The sequence below is a fragment of the Girardinichthys multiradiatus genome, chromosome 2 (genome assembly GCF_021462225.1).
Source record: "Girardinichthys multiradiatus isolate DD_20200921_A chromosome 2, DD_fGirMul_XY1, whole genome shotgun sequence".
NCBI lineage: Eukaryota > Metazoa > Chordata > Actinopteri > Cyprinodontiformes > Goodeidae > Girardinichthys > Girardinichthys multiradiatus.
In genome coordinates this window covers 31,431,578-31,447,166 of record NC_061795.1, presented here as the reverse complement: position 1 = coordinate 31,447,166, position 15,589 = coordinate 31,431,578, and the positions used below count along the sequence as shown (strand labels likewise).

Here is a 15,589-nt window from a genome sequence, read left to right as displayed (position 1 = left end):
CTTACACTGCCTTAGGATAGTATTTATGGTCCTTGAAACTTTTTAAATTTTATCAAAGTACAAATTCAATTTTCTATGCATTTGTTGAGGATTGTATAAATGTTATAGCCACAGGTGGCTCTTTAAACCCTCCACTGTGGCTTCAACTTAGTTAATAAGTTAATAAAAAAAATGTGGCAGTTGTTTTTTGGTGTTTTCATGCAATATATAGATAGCATTTCCACAAAGAATGACACTAATAGTGTTAGGAATATTCTTTTCAATTGAGTAACTTTTTTGTCTTTTGACAAACTATGTGCTTTTCTGACATAATTTTCTATAAAAACTGAAGGTTCAATCAAAACAGTGTTCATTTATTTTATTTAAATGTTTGAGAATTTTCTTTATTTTAAAAATAAAAATAGTTGTTCATTAATTTAAAAATCTAAGCAAGTTTTCCATAATAGATATTGCAAAAATAAGCACATTTGTTTCATGTTGCTTTTGTGGCTTTAACTTTTGTTTAGCTGGGCCAAGAGCAAACAGGGCTCTCAGAGCTGTAAAGGTTCCTGACCTCTGGTATTCAAGAAAGAATTATACATGTTTTTTTCTGTTTCTGTTTTTGTTTTTTTTTTACAGATTTTCTCAATTGAATTTAGGTCTGGTCTCTGAAAATGTTTTGATCTGAACCATTAAATTGCAGCACTGGATAGGCATCTCTCTAAAGATAAAACAAAAAAGGTAAAAGGGGTGTCAATATTTTTGAAAAAGAAAAAAATATCTGTTTGCAATGGAAGAATCTTTATTGACATTACAGCAATCAACCCCTTCTTATAATTCCTCAGGATCTTAAATATTATCTCAAAAGGAAGACATTCTCAGGCAGTACTTGGAACACCTAATTACCTAAGAGTGAACCTATTTTTGTGTTAAAATACTTTTTATCAATTTTAACTATTAGCCTTTAGGATCTTGTATTTTATTAGGTTCATAGGATGATATGAACTATTTTTTTCATCACATTCTATAAGGTTTCACATTAAAAAATAAAATGCTCTGGAAATGAAACCAAGGCTTTGATGTAATCCCTCCCCTAAGGTGATGACATGCCAATTCCTGGCCAATGACTTTTCCTGAATCTCTCTCTTAAGAATGAACTTTAGTCATTCATTATCTTCCAACTCAGGTGAACTTTGACACCATAGATTTACAGTGCTGTGCCACACTAAGGACTGAGAAACAATGAGAAAAGGTTTTATAAAATTTGTTCATTCTTATCTCAGTAATCTGACATTTTCTTTTGGCATGAAGACCTGTGGGTAAAAGAAGTAAAAGTGAACAACTTCCAGCAAAGGTAAGCAGTGAATATGGAATTATGTGTGAAATTTAATGTCATTTTTTCCCCTATAGGAATTACAACCACCTTAACCTGTTAAGCTTTTAATGTTTTTCATCCACAACAGATGATGCAGAACATGTTTCAGGAGGGACTGTACCATGTTTTTTTTAAAGAGACACTTCCACCCAGCCCCACCACCCAGACCAGTAATGCCATTAATGAGGATCTAACAAATGTTAGGATTCATCGTTGGTTTGGGACTGTGGTTAACTCAAGACTTCTAGTCACTGGGGTAAGATGCTGATTTCTTCTGCTCATCGAAATCACAGACCCAATAAGAATATTACAAACACTCTACAGGGACATGAATATTATCTTAATTTTGAGGTATTCAAGATACATTTGAATAACAACAATAAACAAACTAAATCAGACTTTTTTGTAGCATTTATCAAGGTGGTATAATTCTGGCTTGATATTTTTCTGTTTTTTTTATCAGAAAAGGTGGAGCTTATTTAAAGTGGCCGGCTTCCAACCACTGACCGTACTTTTAAGAATGGTCCTTACATTTTCACTAGGGTTGAAGTTTGAGCCATTCCAGAAACTGAATTTTAGCTTGCTTTTCACCAGTACAAAACCAGTCCTGATGTGTCCTTGGGTCACTGTCCTGCTCTTTCAATCATGTAGTCATTGACTTTAGTGGACACTTAACAAATTAGAGATGGTACATCTTAATTATCCTATCCACTTTGTGGAGTACAACAGTACCAGTAGCTTTGAGAAAAATCCTGAGCATAATGCTACCCCCACCATGTTTACATTTGGTACAATACTCCTAGATTCCCTCAAAACATACTTAGTCATTGGGGCCACATATCCTACTCTTGTGTTGCCTTAACATAAAACAATGAGCTAGAAGTCAAATGCCAATAGAGCTTGAATGTGTGGATCTTGGTGCAGCAGCTATTATCTTAGTCAACACCCCTTCAGTCCATGTTGAGGTTAAACCTGTCTCACTGTGAAGAGTAACTGATATTCCAGCATCTTGCACTAGGCTTTTACCTCGGTGGTGGGTGTTTTGTTCCTGATTATTCTTACCAATTCGGTTTGGATGGTTGATAGATGGACCCAGTTAGATGTTCCAACAAAGACTATCACCTGAAAGCAGACATCAACCCTGTTTTTTGGATGGAGAAAAGAGGCATAAATTACATTTATTAAATGGCACTAACCTCAACCTTATTAAAAACGTGTATAATCATTCCACCCAGACAACTGCCCGTGATGTAAACTTCTGGCTGGGACTGTGCTTTATAAATCTGATTTTGGGTTTTCCTTCAGGTGGTCCAGGTCCTCAGCGCCTTGGCTAGCATCCTGACCACAGTGAGCCATGCGTGTGTGAGGTATGACTGTTCTGTCATCATGGTAACCCCAGTATGGTCAAGCTTATCTGTGAGTCAGTATCTACTTTACCATGTTTTCACTCAGCAAAGTTAAACTTCAGAGAGAGAGGTTAAACCTAACTGTTGGTGATGTTACAGTATGTAGCTGCTGGTTGTCTAGCCATGGAGACTCAGAGAAAAGCTAACAACACAAAGGTAAACGGCGTCCTTTTGGTTATATCTGACAGAGCTTTGTCTAAGTTTTAACTTGTTTTTCACTCCAAACAGATCATCATTCTCATGGCACTGAACGTTTTCAGTTTGCTTTTTGGATTTGCTGCTCTGCTGGCCAATAGTCTTGCTTCTGTGCAACCTGTGGTCCTGAGTTCGTACAAGCAGGTAAATCTAAAAAGCCCAGAAATTCTTTCCTTTCTTACTGACCCATTCGTTCATGATATGTAAGGTTATGATAAGATTGTGACATACTGCTATGCTTTCCTACTCTCTGCCATCTTCCATCTTTATATGATAAGCGGGCTGGTTCAAATGTTGTGAAGGTGAGCTACATAGTGTTCACCACTCTGTGTTTCGTGGGCACGTTCTACATACTGTTCCTGTGCTGGAGAGGCCTGCGCCGCTACAGATCTCGCAATATTAAGGCCTACACCTGCATCTCACAGGTACATATGTCTAATGATATATTGTACTATTTATTCAAACACTGTACCAAAGTAACACTTTATAGTTGTTTACAGTTGAAACAAGATATTTTCATACACTGTGTAAAAAACACATTTAACAGACTAAAAGTTTTCAGTTTTAGTCAGTTGTTTGGAAACAAATACAAATAAAAAAATTTAAAATAAGAAGATACCAACTGACAGGGTCATCATAACACACAAGAAAATCCAAAAGCATGTAGGGTTAAGCCTGCAGGGCTACAAAATTATGTATGAGCAAAAACAGGTGGGCCACAGCTGGGTGCATAAGAATCGTGGCTTTAATAAGTTTTATTTTAAGAGTCCTTAATGGATAAGGATAAGGCTAAATACAGTAAGATTGTTATTCACGCTGGCGGTAATGACACCCGGTTACGTCAATCGGAGGTCACCAAAGTTCGTGTTGCTTCGGTGTGTAAGTTTGCCAAAACAATGTCGGACTCCATAATTTTCTCTGGTCCCCTCCCCGATCTGACCAGTGACGACATGTTTAGCCGCATGCTGTCATTCAACCGCTGGCTGTCTAGGTGGTGTCCAGAAAACAATGTGGGCTACATTGATAATTGGCGAACATTTTGGGGAAAACCTGGTCTGATCCGGAGAGACGGCATCCATCCCTCTTTGGATGGAGCAGCTCTTCTTTCTAGGAATCTGGCCGAATTTATTAGTTCTCCAAAACTCTGACAACCCAGGGTTCAGACCAGGAAGCAGGGTCATAGTTTAACACTCCTTCTGCAGCTTCTGTACTGCTACCCACCCATTGCCCTATTAAGACAGTGTCTCGCCCACGGCAAAAATTGAATAGATTAAAAAATAATCTAAAAGGAGGAAATCAGGAAAATCTCATAAAAATAAACACAACTCAGACCGAAAAGAAAAATAAAACAATTAAATGTGGCTTACTGAACATAAGATCTCTCTCTTCAAAGACTTTGTTAGTTAGTGACCTGATTTGTGACAATCAGATTGATTGATTTTGCCTCACAGAAATCTGGCTGCAACAAGAGGATTATGTTACCATAAATGAGTCAACTCCTACTAATTATTTAAATTTTCACATTCCTCGAATTACTGGGCGAGGAGGAGGAGTAGCAACCATCTTTCAGTCCGATTTATTGATTAGTCCCAGACCAATAGCTACAACTCTTTTGAATATTTAATCCTTAGTTTTCCTCATCCAAATTGCAAAGCACTAAAACCACTTCTGTTTGTTGTTTTGTACCGTCCACCAGGCCCTTACTCTCAATTTTTAGATCAGTTTTCAGACCTTTTATCTGATTTAGTTTTAAATACAGATAAGGTTATTATAGTGGGGGATTTTAACATTCATGTTGACACTGAAAGTGATAGCTTAAATATAGCCTTTAATGTTATCTTAGACTCAATTGGCTTTGATCAAAACATTAACAAACCTACCCACCTTTGTCTTCATTCTCTGGACCTTGTGCTGACATATGGCATTGAGTGTAAAGACATAACAATATTCTCTCATAACCCTGTCCAGTCTGACCATTTTTTGATAACCTTTGAGTTTAATTTAACTGAGTACTCCACACCTGAAAGAAAATTTAATTATAGTAGATCATTATCAGACAATGCTGTAACAACCTTTAAATAATCTGTTCCACTTTTAATTTCCTCATTATCACAGAAAAGCACAGTGGAGTGCAATAATTCTGTTTCTGCCCTTTCACAAATTGATTCTCTTGTTCATAGTGTTACTTCATCATTGCGTGATGCATTAGACAATGCAGCCTCATTGAAAAAAAAGGTAATTATTCATAGGAGACTGGCTCCTTGGTTTAATTCAGAGCTGCGTACTTTAAAGCACAATGTTAGAAAATTGGAGAGAAAATGGCACTCTACACACCTAGAGGATTCCTATTTAATCTGGAAAAATAGCCTACTGTTGTATAAAAAGGCACTTCGCCAAGCCAGAACAGCTTATTTCTCATCATTAATAGAAGAGAACAAGAATAATCCTAGGTTTCTCTTTAGTACAGTTGCTAAACTTACACAGAGTCATAGCTCTGTTGAGCCATCCATTCCCTTAGCTCTTAGCAGTCATGACTTTATGGGATTCTTCTTAAATAAAATTGAGTCTATTAAAAAGAAAATCTTTGACGTACTCCCAAAGATGATTACTTCATCCTCAGCAAGTGACATAACATTGGAAGTAACTGTAGAACCTGATCTGTGTTTGAACTGTTTTGATCCTGTGGAGCTTCCTGAGTTATCAGAAATATTAGCTTCATCTAAACCTTCAACTTGTATGTTAGACCCAATCCCAACCAAATTATTTAAGGAAGTGTTCCCTCTGATTACCAGCCCCATTTTGGATATGATTAACCTATCCTTAGTAAATGGATATGTACCACAGGCTTTTAAGTTAGCTGTAATTAAACCTTTACTTAAGAAACCTTCGCTTGATCGAGATGACTTGAAAAATTATAGACTTATATCCAATCTTCCATTCTTATCTAAAATTCTTGAGAAAATAGTTGCTAATCAAATGTGTGAGCATTTACACAGCAATAACCTGTTTGAAGAGTTTCAGTCAGGCTTCAGAGCTCATCAATTCAATTCAATTCAGTTTTATTTATATAGCGCCAATTCACAACACATGTTGTCTCAAGGCACTTCACAACAGTCAGGTACATACATTCCAATTAATCCTAACCATCGAACAGTGCAGTCAAATTCAGTTATTTATTCAAATTGGATAAAACGTTTTTCTATCTAAGGAAACCCAGCAGATTGGATTCAGTCAGTGACTTTGCAGCAATCCCTCATACTGAGCATGCATGTAGCGACGGGTGGAGAGGAAAAACTCCCCATTAACAGGAAGAAACCTCCAGCAGAACCAGGCTCAGTGTAAGTGGCCATCTGCCATGACCGACTGGGGGTTAGAGAGAACAGAGCAGAGACACAAAGAGAACAAAGAAGCACTGAGCCAAGAGTACTTTCTATGGGAAGGAAAAGTAAATGTTAATGAATGTAGCTCCTTTAGTCATTTCACCTAGAAAGAAAGAACAGATAAACTCTGAGCCAGTTTTCAAGGTTAGTCTGAAAGAGAGCACATATAATTAGTTACAGTAAAAGCTCAGTCAATTTCCATGTCTAGGAGAGAGAAAGGGTTAAACACTAAAAGACAGGGCTATGTGGATCATCGGTAGAGGGTGAGCATTAAGTTGTTGCCAGCAGAAGCTCAGACGATTCCCCTCTCCAGAAAGGTGTCACAGGTAGACACAGAACCAGGCCAGGTGTAGCTTCTAGGAAAAGAAAAGAGAGAACAAAGTTAAAAGCTGAAATAACAGCAAATAATGCAAAATTGGAGAGTAGTGTGAGAATGTAGTGAAGAGGGTGAAAGTGGTCATTATGTCCTCCAGCTGCCTAAGCCTATAGCAGCATAACTACAGAGATAGTTTCAGTTCAGATTATTTAGTTAAACGGCTCTTATTTACAGCAATGTCGTCTCAAGGAACCCCACAAAGGAGTCCCACTGAAAGTCATTGTTAGACTAAAAACCACAACGATTGGGATACCTCCCTCTGTCAGACTAATTATAACCATTGGAAAAAAGAAGGGGTCATACAGGTAGCAGAAATGGAAGGTGTGTTTGCACCTCAACCATAACTGAGCCGGTTTAGGCTAAACCTGACTGTCCCTTACTCCATCCAACAGGGAGGGAGCCTTCCTCCCTCCCTGATAACCTTAGCCACTCTAACTATAAGCTTTATCAACAAGGAAAGTTTTAAGCCTAGCCTTAAAAGTAGACAGGGTGTCTGCCTCACAGACTAAAACTGGGAGCTGGTTCCACAGGAGAGGAGCCTGATAACTAAAGGATCTGCCTCCCATTCTACTTCTAGAGACTCTAGGAACCACCAGTAAACCTTCAGTCTGAGAACGAAGTGCCCTGTTAGGAACGTATGGAACAATCAGATATCTGATGTATGATGGAGCTAGATCATTAAGGGCTTTATAAGTGAGGAGGAGAATTTTAAATTCTATTCTGGATTTAACAGGGAGCCAATGAAGGGAAGCTAAAGTAGGAGAAATATGATCTCTCTTTTTAATTTTCATCAGAACTCTTGCTGCAGCATTTTGAATCAGCTGAAGGCTTTTAACTGCATTTTGTGGACATCCTGATAGTAAAGAATTACAATAGTCCAGCCTTGAAGTAACAAATGCATGGACTAGTTTTTCAGCGTCATTCCTGGATAGGATATTTCTAATTTTGGCAATGTTCCGGAGGTGAAAGAAGGAAATCCCAGAAACCTGTTTAATATGGGATTTAAATTACATGTCCTGGTCAAAAGTAACACCAAGGTTTTTTACTTTATTACCGGAGGTCAATTTAATGCCATCCAGGTTAAGTGATTGACTAAGCAGTTTCTTTTTTAAAGACTCCGCTCCAAAGATGACAACTTCTGTCTTGTCTGAATTTAGAAGCAAAAAATTTAAAGTCATCCAAGTTCTCGCTGTTGGATGGAGTAAGGAGGAGTCAGGTTTAACCTAAACCGGCTCAGTTATGGCTGAGGTGCAAACACACCCTTCATTTCTGCTACCTGTATGACCCCTTCTCTTTTCCAATGGTTATAATCAGTCTGAAAGAGAGAGGTATCCCAATCCTTGTGGTTTTTAGTATAACAATGGCCATCAGTGGGCTCTAATTGGACAAACCTTATCAGTTTATTATGTTACTTAGTGCCCCTACTCGTCTTTCAGTGTTTAACCCTTTCTCTCTCCTAGATATAGCAATTGACTGAGCTTTTACTGTAACTAACTCTATGTGGTTTCTTTCAGACTCTATCCTTGAAAACTGGCTCAAAGTTTATCTGTTCTTTCTTTCTAGATGAAATGACTAAAGGAGCTACATCCACTAACATTTACTTTTCCTTCCCATAGAAAGTACTCCTGGATCAGTGGTTCTATATTCTTTGTGTGTCTATGCTCTTTTCTCTCAAACCCCCAGTCGGTCGTGGCAGATGGCCGCTCACACTGAGCCTGGTTCTGCTGGAGGTTTCTTCCTGTTAAAAGGGAGTTTTCCTCTCCACTGTTGCCACATGCATGCTCAGTATGAGGGATTGCTGCAAAGTCAACGCCAGTGACTGTCCACTGTCTCTACATGCTCATTCAGGAGGAGTGAATGCTACAAATCTCTGACTTGATGCAATCTGCTGGGTTTTCTTAGATAGAAAAACTTTTTATCCAATTTGAATAAATAACTGAATCTGACTGCACTGTTCAATGGTTAGGATTAATTGGAATGTATGTACCTGACTGTTGTGAAGTGCCTTGAGACAACATGTGTTGTGAATTGGTGCTATATAAATAAACTGAAACTGAATCAGCAGGACTGTTGAGTCCAGGCAAAAATAAATAAATAAAATAAATAAATAAAAAGTTATTTTTACCTTACTTGGGGCTGTTATATGAGATCCAGTTTTTCCAATATTCTTCCCCCTTTATGGTGGCATATCTTAAAGAAAATGTAATTTGTTCCATACAGCGTATTTACCAAATAATTTTTTTTCCAATCATTGATTGTTGGGGGTTCTTTATCCAGCCATTTTTTTGCTATACCTTTCTTACTACCAGCTATTAGTAATAGGTATCTTTCCCCTCCTCTGGAGCCCACTTGCTATATTTCCTAAATATATTATATCAAAAATAAAGGTAATCTTTGATCTGGTAATGGATCTGATTGCAGCCATAACTTTGCTCCAGTAGGAGAAGATAATAGGACAATCACCAAAGTATGTGGTATATATAAAGTATATTCTCCAGCAATGCTCAAGCTCAGGGTTCTTGTTTATTAGATGCTTTATTTTTGGAGTAATACATCATCTCAAACTATTTTTCTGGGGGAATTCTCTCCAGTGGTGTGAACTATTAGTAGTGGATTGTGTTTTACAAATAGTTAACCATTCCTCTTCGGTTAAATTTACATTAGCATCTTTCTCCCATCTGGTTTTAACATAGATTATTTAGTGGCCTCTTTCCTGCTGCAGGCCTGCTGTTTCTTTTCTATTAATAATATCAACCAAAACCTTAATCACACCTAAAGCCTCAGTAGCTTTAATATTTTTTGTGTGTTCCTAATTGTATTTGTAGAAGTCTCGATTCTCCAGATTCAAAGTTTTTGTAAGTTGCTGGAAAGTGTTTGGGTGGAGATGCTACAGTAAGAATTGATCCCTCTTTTAATTCATTGTTCAGAACTACTGTCTAATTTATAAGAAGCCCATTACAATATTCTTGTAGATTTTTCATGTGCTTGATCTCCACATTTTTGGTACAAAATTTCTGGTGGGACGGTACTCCAGTTAGAAAGTTTAGCTGGACCTTCCTTTTGAATACAGGTCCTTCTCAAAAAATTAGCATATTGTGATAAAGTTCATTATTTTCTATAATGTAATGATGAAAATTTAACATTCATATATTTTAGATTCATTGCACACTAACTGAAATATTTCAGGTCTTTTATTGTCTTAATACGGATGATTTTGGCATACAGCTCATGAAAACCCAAAATTCCTATCTCACAAAATTAGCATATTTCATCCGACCAATAAAAGAAGAGTGTTTTTAATACAAACAACGTCAACCTTCAAATAATCATGTACAGTTATGCACTCAATACTTGGTCGGGAATCCTTTGGCAGAAATGACTGCTTCAATGCGGCGTGGCATGGAGGCAATCAGCCTGTGGCACTGCTGATGTCTTATGGAGGCCCAGGATGCTTCGATAGCGGCCTTTAGCTCATCCAGAGTGTTGGGTCTTGAGTCTCTCAACGCTCTCTTCACAATATCCCACAGATTCTCTATGGGATTCAGGTCAGGAGAGTTGGCAGGCCAATTGAGCACAGTGATACCATGGTCAGTAAACCATTTACCAGTGGTTTTGGCACTGTGAGCAGGTGCCAGGTCGTGCTGAAAAAGGAAATCTTCATCTCCATAAAGCTTTTCAGCAGATGGAAGCATGAAGTGCTCCAAAATCTCCTGATAGCTAGCTGCATTGACCCTGCCCTTGATAAAACACAGTGGACCAACACCAGCAGCTGACACGACACCCCAGACCATCACTGACTGTAGGTACTTGACACTGGACTTCTGGCATTTTGGCATTTCCTTCTCCCCAGTCTTCCTCCAGACTCTGGCACATTGATTTCCGAATGACATGCAGAATTTACTTTCATCCGAAAAAAGTACTTTGGACCACTGAGCAACAGTCCAGTGCTGCTTCTCTGTAGCCCAGGTCTGGGGAATGCGGCACCTGTAGCCCATTTCCTGCACACGCCTGTGCACGGTGGCTCTGGATGTTTCTACTCCAGACTCAGTCCACTGCTTCCGCAGGTCCCCCAAGGTCTGGAATCGGCCCTTCTCACAATCTTCCTCAGGGTCCGGTCACCTCTTCTCGTTGTGCAGCGTTTTCTGCCACACTTTTTCCTTCCCACAGACTTCCCACTGAGGTGCCTTGATACAGCACTCTGGGAACAGCCTATTCGTTCAGAAATTTATTTCTGTGTCTTACCCTCTTGCTTGAGGGTGTCAATAGTGGCCTTCTGGACAGCAGTCAGGTCGGCAGTCTTACCCATGATTGGGGTTTTGAGTGATGAACCAGGCTGGGAGTTTTAAAGGCTTCAGGAATCTTTTGCAGGTGTTTAGAGTTAACTCGTTGATTCAGATGATTAGGTTCATAGCTCGTTTAGAGACCCTTTTAATAATATGCTAATTTTGTGAGATAGGAATTTTGGGTTTTCATGAGCTGTATGCCAAAATCATCCGTATTAAGACAATAAAAGACCTGAAATATTTCAGTTAGTGTGCAATGAATCTAAAATATATGAATGTTAAATTTTCATCATGACATTATAGAAAATAATGAACTTTATCACAATATGCTAATATTTTGAGAAGGACCTGTATTCCTGTCCCTGAGGATAGATGAAAGCGGTTAATCTATTTGTCTCTGCTCCAGATCTATCCATTTCGCCTCAATGTTAGGATTGCACCAGCAGCCTGAGCATTGTAATAATCCTTAAGGCAAGGCAGTGCCATCCCTACATTGTTCTTAGAAAGCTGCAGTGTCATGGAGCGCACGCTTAACATTATCCTGTGTCTGTCTTCCCTTAACAAAACCTGTTTGGTCCGTATCAGTTAAATCAGGTATGATATTTTCCATTTTCTTTGCTAGGATGGATGCATATAGTCTGTAATCTATGTTCAAAGCAGTATAGGTTGATATGAATTACATTCAGTTGTATCTTTACCTGATTTAGAGATGATTAAGTTTGCTGCATGTCTCTAAGACAAAGCAGTCTCTACCCCTTTTAAAAAACATTCTTTAAGTTGTGGTACTAGAATCAATCTGAAATGCTAACACAGCTCTGATGGGTAACCATCAGTGCCTGGCATTTTATTTGTTTTCAATCTTGATATTGCTTTATTTATTTAAATTTCTGTTATTTCTGGGGTAAACGTTTTCTTTTGCTATGTTCCGATAGATGGTAAATCTAACGATGTTTGTTACTGTCACAATGCTTCACTTTAGCAATTAGTTTACCTGTTGTTTTCAGATTCTCCAAGTGAGAAGTTTTTTTTAGATTTTGGGCTGTTTTTGTAATAACTGTAAATTTTGCATTCTTCTCTATCTCTTTCTCATATATGTTGTTTAGTTCTTGTTTTGTTTCTTCTATTTGGTTTAGGGTATTGGTTTCGCTGCAGTTCATATGTTCACCCTCTAAGGATTTCAGTCAGGTCCTTAATTTGTTTCTCACTTCTCTGACCATGATAGATAGATAGATAGATAGATAGATAGATAGATAGATAGATAGATAGATAGATAGATAGATAGATAGATAGATAGATAGATAGATAGATAGATAGATAGATAGATAGATAGATAGATAGATAGATAGATAGATAGATAGATAGATAGATAGATAGATAGATAGATAGATAGATAGATAGATAGATAGATAGATAGATAGATAGATAGATAGATAGATAGATAGATAGATAGATAGATAGATAGATAGATAGATAGATAGATAGATAGATAGATAGATAGATAGATAGATAGATAGATAGATAGATAGATAGATAGATAGATAGATAGATAGATAGATAGATAGATAGATAGATAGATAGATAGATAGATAGAAAGATAGATAGATAGATAGATAGATAGATAGATAGATAGATAGATAGATAGATAAGAAAGATGGAGAGGCAGTTAAAACTCAAAGAATATATATATATATATATATATATATGTGTGTGTGTGTGTGTGTGTTATATAGGTTTGTTATATAGGTGTGACTATACTAAATACGTTTACTAAATACTAAGGAGACGTATGTAAACAAAATGATCTTTCCCATGAATATGGCATTTAAAAATATTAAAACAAGAATTTTGTTTATCCTAGCTGACCTAAATCAGCCTGATTTAATGTCAGTGAGTAATAAAAGAGGTTATGTGTCTTATAGTGTATGTAAAGTGAATGTTGTTTCAACTGTATATGTATTTTATTTATACATTTCCACTTTTGGTAGGTTTTTAAAATGAAAGTTTTAAAAAGGAAATACACTTCAATGGAGTCAATTATTGTCATATTTTCCTACGTTTGTAGTAAATGACTTAAGCATTTAAATAATATGAGGTACATTTATTTATGAATTTCCAATTTAGATTATGCATTTGAATATTTATTTAACATCTTATTATTTTATTGCATTTTTGGAATTTTGGCCCTTGATAATTTAGCAGCAAAACCTTCTAAATTTCCATCAGTGACAAACCTAGGGATTTAATGTGGTTTTGATTGATTTTCCTAACAGGATCCAGAGGATACGAGTGAGCTTCTGGTGGAACAAGAAGACCTGAATCTGTAAAACTCAATGGAAGGAAATAATCTTCAGATTCATTTATGTGCATATCATTTGTAAACTAAGTTACGGTTGCTAGCAAGACCCTCTGGAGAAAATGCCATCTGGATATGAAAAACATTTTAATCAATTGAAAATGGACACACTATCACCTCACAAAAGCTTTAGATCATAGTGATCTGAAATCATAAGCAGGTTAGGAAATGAAATGTTTAAATGCAGATTTTTGGCTAAAATGTCTCTGTTTAATCCTTTGAGATGGACCCAATTTGAAAGTTTTCTTTTCATTTTCCCAAACGTTGCTTTGAGATAGACACTAGATGGCAACGTTGTTAATGTTGTCTACAGCCAGAGACCCTGATTCATTCCCATTCTGTGAAACTGGACTTTTATTTCAAAACCTAAACCAAATTCACGAGTAAGAAGAAAAAGTATGAGCAAATAAAAAAGCTGAAATAAAGAAACAGGTGTAAATCTGCCTAATAAAACCGAAAACCAATATTTCTATTGATTTAAACTAAATGGTGGACAGACTTATGCTCAATAACTTGGAGACATCTACAGTTACTGTACACTAGAGTGTTCTGCAGATGTAGTGAAGGGTGTGGTGTGTTTGAGCATTTTGGTGATGAGGGATTTTATTAAGAACACATAACAAGGTCACAGACCATTCATGTAGCAAGTACGCACACCTCCACACACACACACACACACACCGATACGCATAGACTTATACGAGTGAAAAAAATCAGAGTGCAGCTACTTTCTCACGACATGTTTGACTAATAGCTTCCAGCTGTTGCTTGGTTGGGAGGGCTGCAATGAGAACCCACTGAATACAAAGAGAAAGATGGGATTAATACACACAGAACTGTAGTACAAAACAGAGCAGGATGAGCCTCTGTGTTGCAAGAGTGTTCTTACCTCACAGCTTTTCATATGTGATCATTTCACAACCACACACCTCTGTGTGCTTTCTTGGCATTTTCTGAGATAGAACAATACAAAATAGCTCAAGATTGTGAAGTGGGTGGTTTAAACGTTTTTTTTTCTCCAAATAACAATCTGAAAAGCATTGATTAGAATTCAGTTTCCTTTACTCTGATACCCCTAAAATAATCCAATGCTACCAGTTGTTTTAGGGTTAGAGGAAATTAATTGTAAATCATTCTGAAAGCACGAACCCCACAGTGAAATATGGTGGTGGCAGCGTCATGCTGGGGGAATGCTTTTCTCTAGTGGGATGTAAAGTTACTCAGGGTTGATGAGAAGATGGATGGAGCTAAATATAATGCACTCTGTTAAAGAATCTTTTTGAGACTTGAGAATGGGACATGGGTTCACCTTCTAGGAGGACATAAACTCTAAACATTCAGCAGAATGGTCCAGTCAAAGTCCAGAAATACATTGAAAACCAGATGTTTACATACCCAGTATCAAAATAACACAAGACCTTTTTTTACTGTATGACATTAAACCAGACTAAACTTTTGTTGTTTTACGTCAGGATTATCAACATTGTTTCTAGTTTCTCAATGTCAGAAATACAGGGGTTGGACAATGAAACTGAAACACCTGGTTTTAGACCACAATAATTTATTAGTATGGTGTAGGGCCTCCTTTTGCGGCCAATACAGCGCCAATTCGTCTTGGGAATGACATATACAAGTCCTGCACAGTGGTCAGAGGGATTTTAAGCCATTCTTCTTGCAGGATAGTGGCCAGGTCACTACGTGATACTGGTGGAGGAAAACGTTTCCTGACTCGCTCCTCCAAAACACCCCAAAGTGGCTCAATAATATTTAGATCTGGTGACTGTGCAGGCTATGGGAGATGTTCAACTTCACTTTCATGTTCATCAAACCAATCTTTCACCAGTCTTGTTGTGTGTATTGGTGCATTGTCATCCTGATACACGGCACCGCCTTCAGGATACAATGTTTGAACCATTGGATGCACATGGTCCTCAAGAATAGTTCGGTAGTCCTTGGCAGCCCATCTAGCACAAGTATTGGGCCAAGGGAAAGCCATGATATGGCAGCCCAAACCATCACTGATCCACCCCCATGCTTCACTCTGGGCATGCAACAGTCTGGGTGGTACGCTTCTTTAGGGGGGGCTTCTCCACACCGTAACTCTCCCGGATGTGGGGAAAACAGTAAAGGTGGACTCATCAGAGAACAATACATGTTTCACATTGTCCACAGCCCGAGATTTGCGCTCCTTGCACTATTGAAACCGACGTTTGGCATTGGCATGAGTGACCAAAAGATTGGC

At 37.8% G+C, this 15,589-nt stretch overlaps 1 protein-coding gene across 2 annotated transcripts; it reads left to right on the top strand.

Moving 5' to 3' along the window:
* The first annotated feature begins 1,186 nt into the window (after positions 1-1,186).
* Positions 1,187-13,813, top strand: si:dkey-30c15.13 (uncharacterized protein LOC558731 homolog). 2 transcript variants are annotated; one of them, XM_047350784.1, is made up of 7 exons: positions 1,187-1,333; positions 1,443-1,610; positions 2,660-2,770; positions 2,860-2,916; positions 2,989-3,099; positions 3,234-3,380; positions 13,265-13,813. In XM_047350784.1, exons 2-7 carry the CDS (start codon positions 1,443-1,445, stop codon positions 13,316-13,318), a joined length of 648 nt encoding a protein of 215 aa, XP_047206740.1. In that variant the 5' UTR covers positions 1,187-1,333; the 3' UTR covers positions 13,319-13,813. The 2 variants fall into 2 exon arrangements, with proteins under 2 accessions (XP_047206740.1, XP_047206749.1); XM_047350793.1 differs by having other exon boundaries at positions 1,417-1,610.
* Positions 13,814-15,589: the final 1,776 nt, after the last annotated feature.